This window comes from Anomaloglossus baeobatrachus, chromosome 9 (assembly GCF_048569485.1).
Source record: "Anomaloglossus baeobatrachus isolate aAnoBae1 chromosome 9, aAnoBae1.hap1, whole genome shotgun sequence".
Lineage (NCBI taxonomy): Eukaryota > Metazoa > Chordata > Amphibia > Anura > Aromobatidae > Anomaloglossus > Anomaloglossus baeobatrachus.
In genome coordinates this window covers 47199438-47217972 of record NC_134361.1, presented here as the reverse complement: position 1 = coordinate 47217972, position 18535 = coordinate 47199438, and the positions used below count along the sequence as shown (strand labels likewise).

The 18535-nt window shown below is 45.6% G+C and overlaps 1 protein-coding gene and 1 long non-coding RNA gene across 6 annotated transcripts in view; one reads left to right on the top strand and one right to left on the bottom strand.

Annotated features, from left to right (window-relative positions):
• Nucleotides 1-6546: 6546 nt before the first annotated feature.
• Nucleotides 6547-15271, bottom strand: LOC142250439 (uncharacterized). Its single transcript, XR_012725190.1, has 3 exons — nt 15144-15271; nt 8694-8790; nt 6547-6657 (listed from the first exon to the last, which is right to left on the bottom strand). It is a non-coding gene; the product is annotated as an uncharacterized LOC142250439 (long non-coding RNA).
• Nucleotides 15272-15551: 280 nt separating this feature from the next.
• Nucleotides 15552-18535, top strand: part of CCDC61 (coiled-coil domain containing 61) — a 71969-nt gene continuing 68985 nt past the window's right edge. For 3 of the 5 annotated variants that reach the window (XM_075322615.1, XM_075322614.1, XM_075322612.1), the window contains exons 1-2: nt 15552-15633; nt 17352-17514. In XM_075322615.1, coding sequence (XP_075178730.1) covers nt 17367-17514 — 148 coding nt within the window. In that variant the 5' untranslated portion in view covers nt 15552-15633; nt 17352-17366. Of the gene's footprint in view, nt 15634-16673; nt 16689-17351; nt 17515-18535 lie in introns of those variants that run through there. The other 2 variants (XM_075322613.1, XM_075322616.1) reach the window with 2 other exon arrangements.

The window sequence follows — 18535 nt, the reverse complement described above, 5'->3', positions numbered from 1 at the left end:
ATGCTCGGTACTCGTAACCAGTAATGAGCGGGCACTACCATGCTCGGGTGCTCGGTACTCGTAACTAGTGATGAGCGGGCACTACCATGCTCGGGTGCTCAGTACTCGTAACTAGTGATGAGCGGGTACTACCATGCTCAGGTGCTCAGTACTCGTAACTAGTGATGAGCGGGTACTACCATGCTCGGGTGCTCAGTACTGGTAACTAGTGATGAGCGGGCACTACCATGCTCGGGTGCTCAGTACTCGTAACTAGTGATGAGCGGGCACTACCATGCTCGGGTGCTCGGTACTCGTAACTAGTAATGAGCGGGCACTACCATGCTCAGGTGCTCAGTACTCGTAACTAGTGATGAGCGGACACTACCATGCTCGGATGCTCGGTACTCGTAACTAGTAATGAGCGGGCACTACCATGCTCGGGTGCTCGGTACTCGTAACTAGTGATGAGCGGGCACTACCATGCTCGGGTGCTCAGTACTCGTAACTAGTGATGAGCGGGCACTACCATGCTCGGATGCTCGATACTCGTAACTAGTAATGAGCGGGCACTACCATGCTCGGGTGCTCGGTACTCGTAACTAGTAATGAGCGGGCACTACCATGCTCGGATGCTCGGTACTCGTAACTAGTGATCAGCGGGCACTACCATGCTCAGGTGCTCGTAATGAGCAGTCAGACACTCTGATGGGCGTGCCTTTTGTACGGAGTATAATGGAAGTCAGTGGGGAACTGGAGCATTTTTCCGGAAGATGCTTGAGTTCTCTATTGACTTCCATTATACTCGGGTACCAGAGTTGCGCCAATCAAAGCATCCAACTGCCCGTTTCAAGTATTGAGCACCCGAGCATGGTAGTGCTCACTTATCACTAACTGATTATTACCCCTTTAAGGGAAAAAAAAAAAAAAAAAAACTGCTTGCAAAGTTCGCTGCAGTCTGTAAATACAACCTTACCATTGCAGGTCACCCAAACAAGATTACAGACGGGGAGGGGGGGGGAGCAGAGGAACAGGAAAGATTTGGAAATGGCTACAATATTGAGTTCTGTCTAGAGTCTAGACAAAAGCAAAATTGTGAGCGAGGCAGACAAAACAAAGCACACAAACATCCGGTGACATGAGATAACCCCGAGGGGCATCTCATTAATACTGTGGGTTGCTCACATGTGTGTGTGTTTTGGCCCCATGTTTGGGTTGGTGCTGTAATGCTCCTCGTGGGTACACCAAACATGTCTACAGGCCCCTAATAACCCAGCCTGTGCCTAAAGGCTCTCTTTGCACATGTCAGGCCGGCATGTGTAGGCAAACCTCTTTTTGTGTGCATAGTACACAGCATTATTCCAGTAAGAACCATCGGCTAAAATTGGGCTTCGAAAGTCAGGTTTAGCAGAATGTAAAGGGCCCTCCATTTTTCCCCTTTGCCTCTGTGCCGTGATCTGGTGTTTGCTCCAGGGTCCCTCCGGATAACTCTGTAGACCAGATGGTGGAACACGCTGAGAAACTCAAATTAGTAGCGGTCCGGACCAGATTATTCCATGAAAGGGTAGAATCAGCACCAAAAATCAAGTCTGTAAAAGCTAGCTGTGAGTCAAGGGGTCTGGGCAGATTACAAAATGCGGAAAACAACAGGAAAAGGTAATATGAGAGAGTGGATGTGAAGGGGTTAATTCAGAATAATTGTCAGGGAACAGCTGGATCAGAACTCTAGAACCAAAAAGCAAATTGTGCAACAGGTAATATACCGAGTTGGACCGACCATATATAGAGAAATTAATAGTTTACAGAAGAAACCAGGGCTTCTGAGTGGCCACCAAACGTACCCTGTTAATGGTCGGCTAGGTGTCTCCACCGACTGACCAGTCAAAAAGGACATTTCGATTTTGCAAAAAGTTCTGCTTAACGGGGTTGTCCAGTCTAAATCCATGTTTGCAGTCCCTCTATGTGTCACTCTGACTGTAGACTTGTGAATCCTCACATTGTACGCACTGTGATATGAGAGGTGTCTCCAGGTTTCAGAGCCGGGAATGGCCATCATAGGACCGCAAGTATGAGAAATGCATGTTACCGGCCAGATTCCGACTAGACGGGAGCAGTCTCGCTCAATACATTTCTATGGGCTCGTTTTTCTGGTATTTGCCTCAACCCCTTCCTTTACCAAATGTTACTGCAGGTACAATGCGGTCAGGTGGGTAACGTTCTCCTGGAATTCACCAAACCCAGACTCATCCATCACATTCCAGACAGAGCAGTGTGATCCGTCACTGCAAAGAACACCTCCAGTGATGGCGGCTTTACACCACTCCATCCGACACTCAGCATTGTGGTTGGTGATGTACGGCTGCATGCAGCTGCTCAGCCATGGAAACTCATGTCATGGAGCTCCTGGTGGGGACACAGCTTTTGTGCTGATGTTAGATCATCCGAAAAATTTAACCTTAATGTGAATGGTCAGCCTAAAGCCAAGTTCATATGAAGACCAGAGGATACGTGAAGTCATGACCACAAATGTCTACATTCATTGTGCTAATATCTGGCACATCTATCCAACCAAGTATCCTGGAAAATCCGAGACGTCAGGTTCCCCCTACACACCACTTTTCCATTTTTTAGAGCCAAAATTTCAAGCAAGGAGGAATAAGACACCTCCTGACCAACAGAATGCTAGCTTTTAAGATTTCTACGTAGGTAAAGTAAAAGGCACTGAGAAATCTCTGAAGAATGAAGGAATTTCCCACTCCTATCTCCATAAAAGTCAGGATGGAGGATTCTCAAAAGATATTACAGATAGAACCTTTGGCTTTATGACAGAGTCTGAGGGCATCGTGATATGTAAGTACAAAGAGTCTGGGACCATTTTTGCAAAAATTTGAAGCTTGCTCCATGGAGGGGACCTGGGCTATGCAATAAGATCTACTTTGTGATTCTAAAAAAAAGTAATCAATCGAGGGTGTGTATGTAGTGCCCCTGAAGCCATCCTCACCAGGATGCCGGGCCTACCCCTAGGGTCCCAGAAGACTAGTGACGGTCACACACAAACACTCCAGGTAATCTCAGTTTTCCCCAAAAATCCCCCATAGAATGGTGCAAAGCTAGGGTCGGACCAATGGATGGCCACCTAGAGGTGGAGCCAGTCCAGTCAACTAGATGACCAGGTGGGAGGGGCAGACTGTGGACAGACAGTCAGAGTAGTGAGAGGAGTTGAGCAGTGAAGGTGGACGTGAGGAGACGCACTGACTTGGAGTGAACAGTAACCTGGTTCCCAGAAGGGTAGTTGCCGGTGGAGTACTCCTGGAACTACGCACCAGGACCCTAGGTATGACAGAGGCTCCAGGCAGGCCTGATAACACCTGCACAGCGAGGGGACCCTCAAGGACCTCGTTCACCTTAAAAATCCGAGACTCAGAAGCAAAGGGAGAACTAGGAACAGGACCAGAGGTTCCAGCCCCACAGGGTTCACACTACCATCATATGGACAACAGTGGAAAACCACTGGACGGGGGACCCCCAGTTGCTCTACGTCACGGAGACTCACCAACCAGAGACAGGTGCAGGGGAAGAAGGTACCAGATTACTACACTGGCACAAAGGGGACCTGAAGGTGAAACCAGCCGGCCTCGGGTGACGAGTTACCACGAGAAAGTGAGTAAAGAGCTGGTTGCACTGAACCCGTCCCTTCACCTACCCTCTGGGGCTCGGCCCTGCTTGCAGAGGGTCTAACATCCAGGCTGCCATTAACACCAGCCCCAGTAGTGGACATTGTGCAGCGGCGGCTCCATCTACATAGCCGCAAACCGCAAGTGGCGTCACGTGTGAATACTATTCTAATCCCCTGTAAATATTTCCCTTTACAAAAAGGGTCAAGGGCACGGAACCGGGCAACGGCCACCAAAGTGACAATCCCCAGATATACACTACCCGGGACCAAGTACCCTATAACCCTGTGTGTCACATGTATTTCTACCCAAACAATAGAAACCAAAGCAGAAGGCTAACAAGACAGATTGAAAGTGGTCGTCAGTGAGGGGAGAAAGAACCTCAGGACTGAATATATCAATGAGAGGGTGTCTCACTGCTGGAGCTCACCAATTACTTGGATGATGAAGTTGATTCGCTCTCCAAAAACCTAGAGGACAAGGTTCTTGGGTTTTCCTTTTGTCTATATGGAAGGAAATCCTTGGGATTAGCTAGTGCGAATCTAACATTTAATAAACTGGGTCATTGACACTTGAAGATGAATGATGGATTCCTCAGGTTGGAAAACGTTGGAGAAGGAGAATGAGGAACGTTACATTTCATTTTTTTCTGAAGCACTTTGGGATCGAGAGGACAATCAAGAGAAGAGAAGTCCGATCAAGAGGCGATGGCCAGAAGGGATGAAAAGAAAGATTTCATCGGCACCAACAATTTAGTGATGTAAAAGCGAACCCATGTGGAGAACACTTTCTTGTATTAGTATTATATTAGGATGACAAACTATAATTCCAGTTTAGGTTACTCATCCTAAAACTCCCACTTCCGAACAATGGTTGTCCAAGAATCTGAGATATCAGGCGCCCGCTGCTTTGGATGTCACAGAACCAGCATATTTTATTGGGTCATGTATAATCAACATTACAAGGCTTCAATATTCATATGTAATGTTCTTCTCAGTTCTTTTAGGCCAGAGCGGTTCTAATGCCATCATTTCTGAACTAATAATCAAGCTTAAAAGGGAATCTGTCAGGTCCAATATGCACCCAGAACCACGAGCAGTTCTGGGTGCATATTGCTAATCCCTGCCTAATTGTCCCAGGCTATAGTAGCATAGATAAAGAGATCTTTTAAAAAATAATTTCTAAAGATCCTTTATGATAAGCTAATAAGCGCAGGGACTAGTCGCAAGGGTGTTTATATCACCTGACTAGTCCGCTCTCTTAGCACGCCCACAGGGGTGTGCTAACAAGCTATTCAATGCCCATTGCCCAGTGTCAACAGTGCTGACGCAAGTGGTGTGCTAACATGCTAAGAGGGCGGACTAATTGGGGGACATAACGCCCTTGCGACTAGTCCCTGCACTCATTAGCATATCATAAAGGATCTTTAGAAACACTTTTTCTAAAGATCTTTTTATCTATGCTACTAGATACAGGGATGCTTAGGCAGGGATTAGAAATATGCATGCAGAACTGCTTGTGGTTCTGGGTGCATATTGCACCTGACAAGTTCCCTTTAAAGGGGTTGTCCAGTGGAAACAAGTCAAAACCTATACACAGTATAAGTAATAACTTACTGATCGGAGTGCGTCCGACCACAGAATCAGCAGAACAGGGAATTCTTATCGCCGATGGGGAATTTTTAACCCCTATAATATGGAGGCCCGACCTCGGCTCCATTAATTCTCGTTGAGGCTGCCAGAAAAAAGTAGCCCCAAAGGAAATGAATGGAGTGACAGTCAAGCTGGTCCATTGTAAGGCGGTAGAAGTTTCCCGTTCTGTCAATCGGTGCCGGTTCCAGTGACAGGAAGTCAGACACCCGCTGATCTATAGGTTATGACCTAACCTGTGGGTAGGTGATGTCTGGTGAAACGAAGTTAACACCCTTCATTTTCTGTTCACTGGGTTACGGTAAACAACAAATAGACAAAAGCAGTTTATCCCATTAGACATTGAAATGCCTCCCACAAAATATGGGTCGGAGTAGGTTTATATCAGGGTGGGGACTTATGATAAAGTCCCACCCACTTACCTTCAAAAATCAATATAAACAGAGATGGTTCCTCTGGACACAACCCTGAGCAGAAGCATCACTATGGAGTTCCAGATTTGGAAAGACTACTTTCAGCTGGCCTCATTGGTCCAACAGATGGCACGCTTGAAGACTGGCAATCCACCGCCAGACAAAGCCTTCCTCATCAACCATGCTGAACCAAATGGAGTCCAGGCAAACGGGGAAGACCCCACCAACTATGACTTACTGACATGCTTGATTCTCTTTGAGGATGAATATCCAACCAGCCCAGAGTCTCCTGACTCCTACCTTCACAATGGACTTGGCTCATCTCTCAACCTGAGCACTACTAAGCATCGCAACTTCTCAGCCTACCAACCAAAAGCTCCTGACAACTTTCAGACTCAAATGGACAAATCCTATCAAAAGGACCCTGCCTTATCAGCGACTAAACGCAACGCCCGATCACAGAGTATCTTGTGTAATTTCTGTAAGCACAATGGGGAGTCGCGCAACATCTACACCGGCCACAACCTGAAGGACGAGCATGGAAAAGTCTCCTGCCCGGTTCTCAGGATGTATACCTGTTCACTGTGTGGGGCAACTGGAGATTGGGCACACACCAAGAAATACTGCCCCAACAATATTGGCCACAGAAGGGTTGAGCGTAACTCCGCCGGCTACGGGATGAAGCACTAAGCTGAAGAAACCATCAGCAATCCCTATGTTCAATGGAGCCATAGTTGTGTTTTTCCCTTTAGGACCAGAGTTATATTTTTTTTCTTTAAAGTTTTCTACAGAGACCAGGACAAAACTTTAATTTTATTTTTTTTGTATGGAGGTTTTCCATTGCTTTTATTTTATCACTGTGGTATTAGAATCTCAGATGACTGTACCTGGACCTTGACGAGAAGTCACCTTTATGTTACCAGAAAAATCCACAGCCTGGCCCTTAGGAGAGAAAAGATGTAAAATGTGTTAAAGTTATGTTGGCTTCATTTTGTTAGGTTGAATAAAAAGTCATTTTTTTCATCAAATGTTTTTCTTTTTTTGTTATTAAACTACGATATTTACAAGTATATCCAAAATAAGAATATGAACATATACCCTACGACAACTAAATAAAAGCATAGTGCATATAACTAAACATAGGGTACTTAGTAAACACTATTTTTGATCAAAAAAGCATAAAGCCATCTCACCGCGACAAGGTGTACCCAAATCGGGACGGTACCTTACACTCTCTAGTATTAAAACCCTAGCATGTGTCAAAACAGACCTCAATCTGAATAAGGACAGAGAAAGGCTGGGTCCCGACTATAGGCACACAGCCATGGGATGCAATGGATGAAATGCTCAGCTCACTGGAAAAAGAGGGCTTATTTGTAGTAGGTACAAGACACTAAAGAAATACAAAAAAATGAGCCGGAGCGTGAGTTGGTACATACGCGTGTATAAGTGCATGTTCACACTGGCCATGAGACAAAGAAAACCCAAAATAAGAATAATATGCACATATAGAACACTAAATAAAAGAATAGTGCATATAAACAAAGGGTACTTGGTAAACACTATTTTTGATAAAAAAAAAAAGCATAAAGCCATCCCACCGCGTCAAGGTGTACCCGATCAGGACAGTACCTACACTCACTAATATTAAAACCTTACCATGGGTCAAAACAGGCCACAATCTGAATAAAGGCAGAGAATTGCTATTGATATTTACAAGTATGAAAAATAATTCTGGGGAAAGCAAATCTCAGATCTTAGGAAGTCAATGTGCCTCTAAATTCCGAGGGAGATGTATGCATATATACGGTATATATATATATATATATATATATATATAAAATCTCTCTCTATAGGTGTATCCATATAAATGGCCCACCGTGTGTGTGTGTATTATATATATATATATATATATATATATATATACACACACATATATATATAATATACGCACACATACACACACAGCACACACACACAGTACACACACACAGTGGGCCATTTATATGGCTACACCTAAATAAAATGGGAATAGTTAGTCATACCAACTTCCTGTTTGTGGCTAATTAGCGTACATGGAAGGCAGGAAACTTGTCAAGATGGGTGGTGACCATGGCGGTCACTTTGAAGTTGGCCATTTTGGATCCAACTTTATTTTTTCCAATGGGAGGAGGGTCATGTAACACATCAAACGTATTGAGAATTTCACAAGAAAAACAATGGTGTGCTTGGTTTTGAGGTAACTTCATTCATTCGTTATTTACAATTTTATGACCACTTATAAAATGTGTTCAAAGGGCTGTCCATTGTGTTGGATTGTCAATGCAACCCTCTCCTCCCACTCTTGACACACTGATAGCAGCACCGCAGAAGAAATGCTAGCACAGGCTTCCAGTATACGTTGTTTCAGACGCTGCACTTCTTGTATCTTCATAGCATAGACAATTGCCTTCAGATGACCCCAAAGATAAAAATCTAAGGGGGTCAGATCAGGAGACCTTGGTGGCCATTCAACTGGCCCACGATGACCCATCCACTTTCCAGGACCCTGTTCATGTAGGAATGCTCGGACTTGACACCCATAATGTGGTGGTCTACCTTCTAAGCCACCCACATTGGCCTAGTTCCTCCTATTTGTCGGTTTTGATGGTATACAAACACCACTTCTTAGAAGTGGGCACAATTAGATTATACAAATGTGGGGGATTTAAAATCATAAACTGTACCTTTAATGTTCAGGTCTACGATGCTGATCATCTAACCAATCCATCTCCTAATTGTTGGGATCCAAACAACCAGCACCCCCAGTACTAGAGCCAGAACAACCACAGCTCTGTACAATGAGCGGTGTCACCGATCTGATGCTGATGACCCTACCTAAATAAAGGTCATCAGTATTGTAACACTCAACAATCCCTTTAATTTGCCATTGGGTGGGTATTATGTAATGTTGGAAAAATCTGTAGAAAAACACAAACCTCTTTCGATCATACTGACACTCTCAAAGAATGAAGTGGTCCCTTCGAGTAATTGTTCATCCGCAGACACGCTGTCCTAAATGTGTCCATGTTCATCCTGCAAAATCAAATCATAAGACGGTTTAGTCCTTTTATATAATTAGGGAGTTGGTTATGTACAGTTAAAATAACCTGTCAGCACAATATTGCGATGTAAAGTAAAGATAAGGCTGTACAGACACTGTAATACGGATTAAATTGGTACATAGGGACAATACCACTCTCACCTTCCTGTCTGCTACGTCCCCATCGCAGCTCCTGTCCCCCTGCGGCGCTGGTCCTGTCCCCGTCACTGTCCTTTGCTCCCAGGGCCTGAATACAACGTGCAGGTCCCCTGGGAGTGCACTTAGAGTGCTTGCGTACCCCCTGTCTCCTAAAGGGGCAGCATGGTCATTTAGGTCATCTGTCTCATATGCGTTTCCTAGGCCTGCCATGGTTACACATTCATGAACCTGTCCTTGACTGGTAAACACAAGTTTTGCTGTGATGGGGACAACGCTGTTATAAGAGGTGCCTTGTCTCCGTATGCCCTGCTCGTCCACCGATGCGGCCGTCTAGTCTATCTTCTGCTACTGTTCGTACACAGGATGTCTTTGACAAGAAAGAAGCATAGACAATCCCACCTCATTGTCCTTATGATTGCCCGACAGATCTGCTCCCAGCTCCCCCTCTCGAGGTTGAATCTACTTTCTCTCCCAGACAGAGACTCAAGCCATGTCCACCTATATCAAGGAGAATCTGGAGAGAGTATTTATCCAGAAGTCTACTTCGTCAGTATCTGGATTCTTCTTGTCAAGAAGAAGGATGGTAACCTTCGGCCTCACATAGACTACAGAGATCTAAACTCATCATGATAAATAAAAAATACCCGTTTCCACTCATTCCGGAACTGTTTGACCATCTAAGAGGCATCAGGATTAGAGTTGAACGGACTGCGAAGAATCCGGGTCCGGCGGATCACCGGCGGGTTGACAAAGAAATCCGGATCCGGAATCCGGCCCCATATATGTCACTGGGGAGCGGAATTCGGGACAGGAGAGGGAGGGGAGGGGGGGGAGGGGAGGGGAGAGGAGAGGAGAGGAGAGGAGAGGAGAGGAGAGGAGAGGAGAGGAGAGGAGAGGAGAGGAGAGGAGAAGAGAGAGAAAAAAAAGAATCCGGATCGTGTACCCGGATTCCCGCGTCCGGGTCGGACTCTGATCTGCCGCTCAAACCGCGCGGATCCGGATTTTGCCGGTCCGGGTCCGCTAAACACTAATCAGGATCTTTACCAAGCTCGATTTGCGAGGGGAGTACAATCTAATCTGCATAAGCCAACCAGACGAATGGAAGACCGCCTTCAACACCTGTGACACCCACTATGAATATCGAGTCATGCTGTTTGGGCTAAGTAGTGCCCCAACTGTTTTTCCAGGAATTTGTGATCAACATCTTCTGTGACCTTCTCTATTCATATGCGATAGTTTGTTTGGACGATATTCTTGTCTTCTCTTCGGATCTGCCTTCCCATTGGTGAAACGTCCGTCTGGTCTTGCAAAGACTGAGGGAGAATCATCTATACGCCAAGTTTGACAAGCGTCTCTTTGAGAAGATTTCTCTTCCCTTTTTGGGGTATATCATCCCTGACAGCGGGCTGAAGATCGATACTAAAAAGGTTTCTTTGATTCTCAAATGTCAGTGACAGTTGGCGAAAAGGCTATCCAGCATTTTTTAGGATTTGCCAGATTATTATCGGCAATTTATTCCCCAATTCTCGGCTCAGACCGCTCCAATCTCTGCTTTGATCCGCAAGGGCGCTAATCCTAAGATCTGGACTGAAGCCCCATTCCTCTCCTTGATGCAGGCACTCTCTTCAGCCCCAGTGCTTCATAGGTCTGAAGAAAACAAGCAATTCTTTCTGGAGGTAGATGCTCCATGTTCCAAAGCTGAAGCTGGTCTCACCCAAAAGTCTTCTTCTGGATGCATGATGACCTGCGTTTTTTTTTTTCTCCAAGGCCTTCCCCGCATCAGAGCATAATTACACTATAAGAGATCGAGAGCTGCTGGCTATAAGCATAGCATTGGAGAAGTGGTGTTAGGTTTTGGAGGGTATTATTTATCCGGTTGTCACATACACCGACCACAAGAACGTGGCATATCTGCAGCTGGCCCAGAGGCTAAAACCCAGCCAATCAAATAATCACTACCTTTCTGTGACATTTCATGAATGTGCACCCTGATGATTGGGTCTAGTTGTTAGCCAGGGCTGAATTCTCTTAAATTAGCACATAAAAGTGAGGAGTCTGCAAAATCACCCTTTTTCGTGGTCTATGGACAACAGCCTAGTATCCCATTTCCAGTGTCAACCACTTCTGGAATACCTATGGCCGACATGCCCACCAGGTAATTCTTTAAGGTCTGAGATTACACCAAATCTATACTCAAGAGATCGTCTGACTGGATGAAGAGGCGTGCAGACATAAGGCGCTTTGACTCACCAATTTGTCAGCCTGGGGATAAAGTGTGGCTTTCCTCGAAGTACATCTGTCTGAAGATTCCTTCTACAAGTTAAGTCCCAGCTTCATCAGTCCCTCTGAAGTCGTCAACGATGTTTTTTATAAGCTGAAACGTCCAGACACATTACGTATTCCTAATTCCTCAAACCGGTAATTTTGAGCTACGTCTTCAAGGACCCCTATGCCACGTCTTCGCCTGTCAGTTCTGAGGACGTCTTTGAAGTTAGGAACATCTTGGCGATTAAAGAGATCAGAGGTAAAACCCTATTCCTAGTGGATTGGTAGGGTTTTGGTCCTGAGGAGAGGTCATGGGAACCTAGGGAGAACATCCACGTACCCCTTCTCTTTAAGAAATTCTTGTCTGGTCTAATAAGGAGGGGTGTAAAGAGGGGGTACTGTTACGCCATCAGCATCAGCACCCCTGCACTGCCCTACTTCCCCCTCTCGGCAAGCCGCTGACATCTTTCCAGTTGTTAGGTCCCTGTCGCAGCTTCAGTCCCAGTTGCAGCTCCTGTTCCCGCCACTGCTCTCTGCTCCCAGGGTCTGAGAGTGTACTTAGGGCATGCACGTGTGTGTGTCCCTTGTGTCTCCTAAAGGGGCAGAGCGCTTATTTAGGTCATGACTCCAGCCTATCGCAGGGAGGCATTAGGCATTTAAGGCACCCTCCCATTAGGGAAGTGCCTTTGCAACAAGGTTCCTGACCCAATATTACTATGCAGTACCTGTTCTTGTATACTGTGCCAGTGTACAGTGCCTGCATCCTGTGCCTCTAACCTGTACCTGTGTTCCACTACCCATCTGGTGTATCTGTACCTGCCAGCACCAGTCTGCCTACCTGTACCAGTCTACCTGCCAGTAACAGCCAAAGCGTCTGCACCAGCCTGCCTGTACCAGCAGTGGAGGAGATGGGGAATCACAGACAGGGAGGAGAAGATCCAGTGTACAATCCGGCCCCTATGTACCGAAATTTAATTAGGAGAAAAAAAAAATCAAATGCTGACTAATGATGAATATTAAAACTGATTTCTTCACAAAAGGTATCAATGTAATCAGTACTTTGACACATAAAATAATTCCAAAAGAATCATCCAAGAGAATATTTGGAGAAAACGCACACCTAGAAAATTTGAGAAAAAGAGTGATCTGCTACCAAGGAGAGAGGAAAGGCTGTTTTTTATTGTTTCTTTTTGCCTAGAAGAGGTAAGGATGGATTGGTCTTTCATGTAGAAGAGATTAGAAAGATTGGTCCAGTATCTAGTAGAGCAGAGTTAGGACTAGTCTGTCAACTAGACAAGTGGAGGAAAAAGTAGTTTGTCACATTGAAGAGATATCAACTTGTAGAAATAAGGAAACTAAAGAAGAATTGTCATGACACCTTTGAGAGATGAAGAAGCATGAGTCTGGCATCTATGAGAACCAAGAAAGGATTAGTCCAACCATCTAGGAAAACTGAGAAAATATTTGTGTGTTTCATACACAATTTGTAGAAAAATTGGTCTTGTACCTAAGAAAGCTAAGTGGATTGATCTAACACCAAAAAGTAGATGAAATGTTTGGTCTGGCACTTGGCATGTAGAAGAACAAAAGGAGAAAAGGAGTGTGTTGTCACCTGAGAAAGCTGGTCAAAGATTGGTCTATTAAGGACATCTAAGCATGGATTGCACTTGCTGCCTAGGAAATATGAGAAAGTTAGGATTTGACACCCGAGAGAGCTCAGGAAAGCGTAGTCTATTGCCTTTGAGAGCTAAGATTAGCCTCTTGGAGAGGTGAAAATGGAATGATCTGATGCTAAGGCTGACCAAGAAGTAAAGCCCTCAATAGAGATTTGGCTGTCGGCTGAATTTGCCTATATCGATGGGTTTGGCCAAAAGTCTACTGCGTATAGGGGTCCCGGCCAACTGATGGTCGGGGAAGATGTCGATAACACATGTCCAATTTCAAACTACTGATTGCATTGTTCTTGCCAGTCACCAGGTCTCTCCAAGAGAACACAGCAGTGCTCGCCAAACAAGTGCTCCTGTGTATGGAAAAGTTTTCTGAGATAGCTGTCGGAAAAGGATCTCATGACCAACAGTTATCTAATGTGTATGGCCGGCTTTAAGGAAGGATTGATAAGGTGCCTATGAGAACAAAGAATGGTAAGTGAACCTGAAATAGATGAGGGGTTCGTCAGGTAACTAGGAAAATCAAGGAAGAACTGATGTGACATCTAGAATAGATGAGAAAAGACTGATCTGGCACCTAGAGTCTAGAAAAGAAATGATGATGGCTGAACAATTTGGTTTTGAAAAATAGAATAGATTGTAAACAATTGGTCTGGCATCTAGGAGGGGTGAGAAAAGAGTGGTCTATTTATTAAGAGAGCGTAAGAAGCTAAAGAAAAAATTAGTCGGACATCTAGGAGAGCTGAGAAAGGAATGATCTGACAATTAAAGCAGCTGAGGAACTTTTAGGATCTCTGAGGGACGATGAAGGAATGTTCTGGGCATATAATAGAACTGAGGAAGGAATGGTGTGGTACTTCCAGTCGCTGACAATGGACTGATCTGGTACATTTGAAAGCTGAAGAAGTAGTCTGGTAATTACGAGAGCTGAGGAAGGAATGGTTTGGTATATACAAGAGCTGAGGAGGAAATAGTCTGAGATTTACAAGAACTGAGGAAGGAATGGTCTGAGATTTATGAGAACTGAGGAAGAAATGGTCTGGTATCTACGAGAGCCGAAGAAGGAATGGTCTGGTATCTATGAGAGCCGAGGAGGGAATGGTCTGGCATTTACGAGAACTGAGGAAGGAATGGTCTGGTATGTACGAGAACTGAGGAAGGAATGGTCTGGTATGTACGAGAACTGAGGAAGGAATGGTCTGGTATCTACGAGAGCCGAGGAAAGAATGGTCTGGTATCTACGAGAGCCGAGGAAGGAATGGTCTGGTATCTACGAGAGCTGAGGAAGGAATGGTCTGGTATCTACGAGAGCTGAGGAAGGAATGGTCTGGTATCTACGAGAGCCGAGGAAGGAATGGTCTGGTATCTACAAGAGCTAAGGAAGGAATGGTCTGAGATTTACAAGAGTTGAGGAAGGAATGGTCTGGTATGTACGAGAACTGAGGAAGGAATGGTCTGGTATGTACGAGAACTGAGGAAGGAATGGTCTGGTATGTACGAGAGCTGAGGAAGGAATGGTCTGGTATGTACGAGAACTGAGGAAGGAATGGTCTGGTATGTACGAGAACTGAGGAAGGAATGGTCTGGTATGTACGAGAACTGAGGAAGGAATGGTCTGGTATTTACGAGAACTGAGGAAGGAATGGTCTGGTATGTACAAGAACTGAGGAAGGAATGGTCTGGTATGTACGAGAGCCGAGGAAAGAATGGTCTGGTATTTACAAGAACTGAGGAAGGAATGGTCTCTTACCTCATGTGCAGTGCATTGCAGTGCAGGTATCTATAGTTACACAACCCATATAGTGACAGTTAGTTACTTGTGGTCGTAACCATGGATACCTAAGCTGCAATGCCCTGCACATGAGGTAAGACACATGGCTATATCAGAACTATACTACATTTCTAATTGGAGGCATTGGATATTATTACACCTACTACATATTGGGATAGGATCTTGGAGATGGGAATACCCTTTAAAGGTATTGATAAAGTGCAGTTCTGCCATTGTTTTTTGGGTGTCATGTTTTCGCCGTTCAGTATATGGTAGGAATGAGCTGTTAGCTTTGTTTTGCAGATCAGTGTGATTACACCAAGACCAAATTTATTAGTTCTAGTACTTTCTAGTAAACCTTTCCAATTAAAAAAAATAAAAAGATATTGTGCTGCTGTTTAACTGAACGCCCGGGATCAGAGCCATCTCTGATCCCAGTGGCTGCAGCAGATTCCACCTCATTACCTCCTTATTAATTACACACCTACTTACAGGGTTTCCAGGACTTGTGCACAATACTGGGAAGGAGACTGTATGGCTCAGTCTGTGTCTACAGCTAGAACTGCTGGGAAGGGAAAAGCCTCCCATGGTTCCACCTCCCTCATTTACAAAGCCTCATGGGACTTGTAGTTTATCAACAACACATCCGGGCCTCCCAGCCCCACATCCCCGCAGGGGCTCAGTCACGTGTTTAGGCCCAGGCCCTGGCGGTTGTCATAGTAACACTTCCGACACCCGATTAAAGTGCAGACTTTCTAAGTGGCTGCTTGGAACGTCAGATGACCCAAACGTTCGACCAATTGGAACGCAGCTATGGAGAAAAGGCGGGCTTATTGATGACGTACGTGCAGAAGGACCAATAGCAGAGCGAGAAATGCTGATCGCAGCCATTGGGAGTGAAGGGCGGTGTTGTCTGGGGAGACCGGCGGTTTAACTGACCGAGAGGAGCTGCTGAAGGAAGGGAAGAAAGGCAGGTGAGTGCGGGAGGACGGGGCGGCCTCTAGCGGCGGTTCGGGGTCTCCGGTGCGGCTTCTAGCGGCGGTTCGGGGTCTCCGGTGCGGCTTCTAGCGGCGGTTCGGGGTCTCCGGTGCGGCTTCTAGCGGCGGTTCTGGATCCTCGGTGCGGTTTGCAGAGTTCTTCTCTCGGTGACTCCTCTGTGCATGCGGTGCTAAGCTCATTAACCTAGTTAATCCCTGTAATGATGGTCTCCAGGCTATTTTTTTGCGAAACTACAACTCCCAGCATGCCCTGATGTCGGTCTGCAGTGGTCTCCAGCCTGGGGTTTAGTGAGAGCTTGAGGGCCAGTATACAACTCCCAGCATTCCCTGATCATGCTGGGAGTTGTAGTCCTACAGCTGGAGACCTCTGTCCTACAACATCAGAAGTAAGGCACATAGAGATTTGATTCCCCCCCATCTGTGACTCATGGCAGAAGGGTTATAGATCAGCATAATGTAGGGGCTGAGACCCTGATTCCAGCAATGTGTCACTTCCAGAGCTTTTTACTGTCGTTTTGATACAATCACAGTTTTCTCTGCTGCAGATCTAGCAGAGCTTGGAATGCTGAGCTCTGTATAACTCCACCCACACCACTAATTGGCTGCTTTTTCTGGCAGCTTTCTGCCTATGCACAGTGTACAATCATTGTTGGGGGTGGGGTTTTACCTGAAGGCACAAGAAAACTAGTCCTGCAGTGATAATCTCCTGCTGATAAAATAATGATTACATTGCAACCACAAAATACAGCCCAGTAAGTGACACATTGCTGGATTCAGGGTCTCTGCCTCTATATTATGCTGCGCTCAGATTACATAGCAAAAACCTGCTGACAGATTCCTATTAAACTTTGTGTTGCTGGCTTTTTGGAGCAGCAGTGGCAAGGAGAAAATGATGTGTGCTTCTCCCTGCAGCTGCTCACTTCCAGTCATCGGGACGGTGCAGGGAGCGGACACTGATCACTACACAGCACGAGGGACGGTCTGACTGTAACAGCCGGTATACTGCTGAAGGCCCTGCCGTCGGCATCTTGGTACACCTAAGGCTCGGCCACACAGACTTCTATTTCGGCTAAATACTGTAATGCTGGAGTATTATTATTATTGTTTATTTATAGAGCACCATTGATTCCATGGTGCTGTACATGAGGGGGTTACATACAGAATACATGTACACGTTACAATAGACAGACTAGCACAGGGGGAAGAGGGCCCTGCCCTTGCGGGCTTACATCCTAAAGGATTTTGGGGAGGAGACAGTAGGTGGGGTGTAGGTGGGGCGGCAGCTCCGCACGGTGGAGTATTGCAGTGTATAGTACAAGCGACCAAATGATTGAAGGTTCAAGTCCCCTTAGGAGACTAAAAAAAAAGAAAAAAATATATTTTCAAAACATGAAACCCCCCCCCCAATCAAATTAAAATCAGCTGTCTGTTTCCCTATCCAAAAATAATGAAATATATAAAAAAAAAATAAAATAAAAAAATTAAATATTTGTATCTATGAAAGTTAAAAAATAAAATTGCTCCATTTTACTTTAAGGGAAAAAAAAATCAAAACGGCTAAATTGCAGTTTTCTCGTCACTAAACCTTTCTAAGAAAAGAAGCGCACATCCATGTGTGGAAAAACAAACGTTATGGATCCCAGAATATGGTGGTTTTTTTTTAACTTTTGCTTTAATCTTGTCTTGTTTGTTAGGTCAGATCCTATATTATGGAGGACACAGAGTCGGCTGAAGCCCGCTGCGTCTTCAGAGGCATAGAACACATACTACGGGTCCGTAACGCGGGGGACCGGCTGGACGTGGAGGTGGAGGATGCCCTGACTACGGACCAGTGGAGGGGGGAGTTTGATGCTGAATGTGAGTATGAGACGCCCACTCCATCCATGCAGGCTATCCTGTGAAGGATGGAACCGCTAAGCTCAAACATATCCATTTGTCCCTACTGAGCTGACAGATGTAAAAAAAAAAGTGTCCTTTTGGCTTCCATCTTTGAGGGTAGAGTAGTGATGAGTGAGCACTACCATGCTCGGGTGATCTATGAGGGTAGAGTAGTGATGAGTAAGCACTACCATGCTCGGGTGATCTATGAGGGTAGAGTAGTGATGAGTAAGCACTACCATGCTCGGGTGATCTATGAGGGTAGAGTAGTGATGAGTGAGCACTACCATGCTCGGGTGATCTATGAGGGTAGAGTAGTGATGAGTGAGCACTACCATGCTCGGGTGATCTATGAGGGTAGAGTAGTGATGAGTGAGCACTACCATGCTCGGGTGATCTATGAGGGTAGAGTAGTGATGAGTGAGCACTACCATGCTCGGGTGATCTATGAGGGTAGAGTAGTGATGAGTGAGCACTACCATGCTCGGGTGATCTATGAGGGTAGAGTAGTGATGAGTGAGCACTACCATGCTCGGGTGATCTATGAGGGTAGAGTAGTGATGAGTGAGCACTACCATGCTCGGGTGATCTATGAGGGTAGAGTAGTGATGAGTGAGCACTACCATGCTCGGGTGATGTATGAGGGTAGAGTAGTGATGAGTGAGCACTACCATGCTCGGGTGATCTATGAGGGTAGAGTAGTGATGAGTGAGCACTACCATGCTCGGGTGATCTATGAGGGTAGAGTAGTGATGAGTGAGCACTACCATGCTCGGGTGATCTATGAGGGTAGAGTAGTGATGAGTGAGCACTACCATGCTCGGGTGATCTATGAGGGTAGAGTAGTGATGAGTGAGCACTACCATGCTCGGGTGATCTATGAGGGTAGAGTAGTGATGAGTGAGCACTACCATGCTCGGGTGATCTATGAGGGTAGAGTAGTGATGAGTGAGCACTACCATGCTCGGGTGATCTATGAGGGTAGAGTAGTGATGAGTGA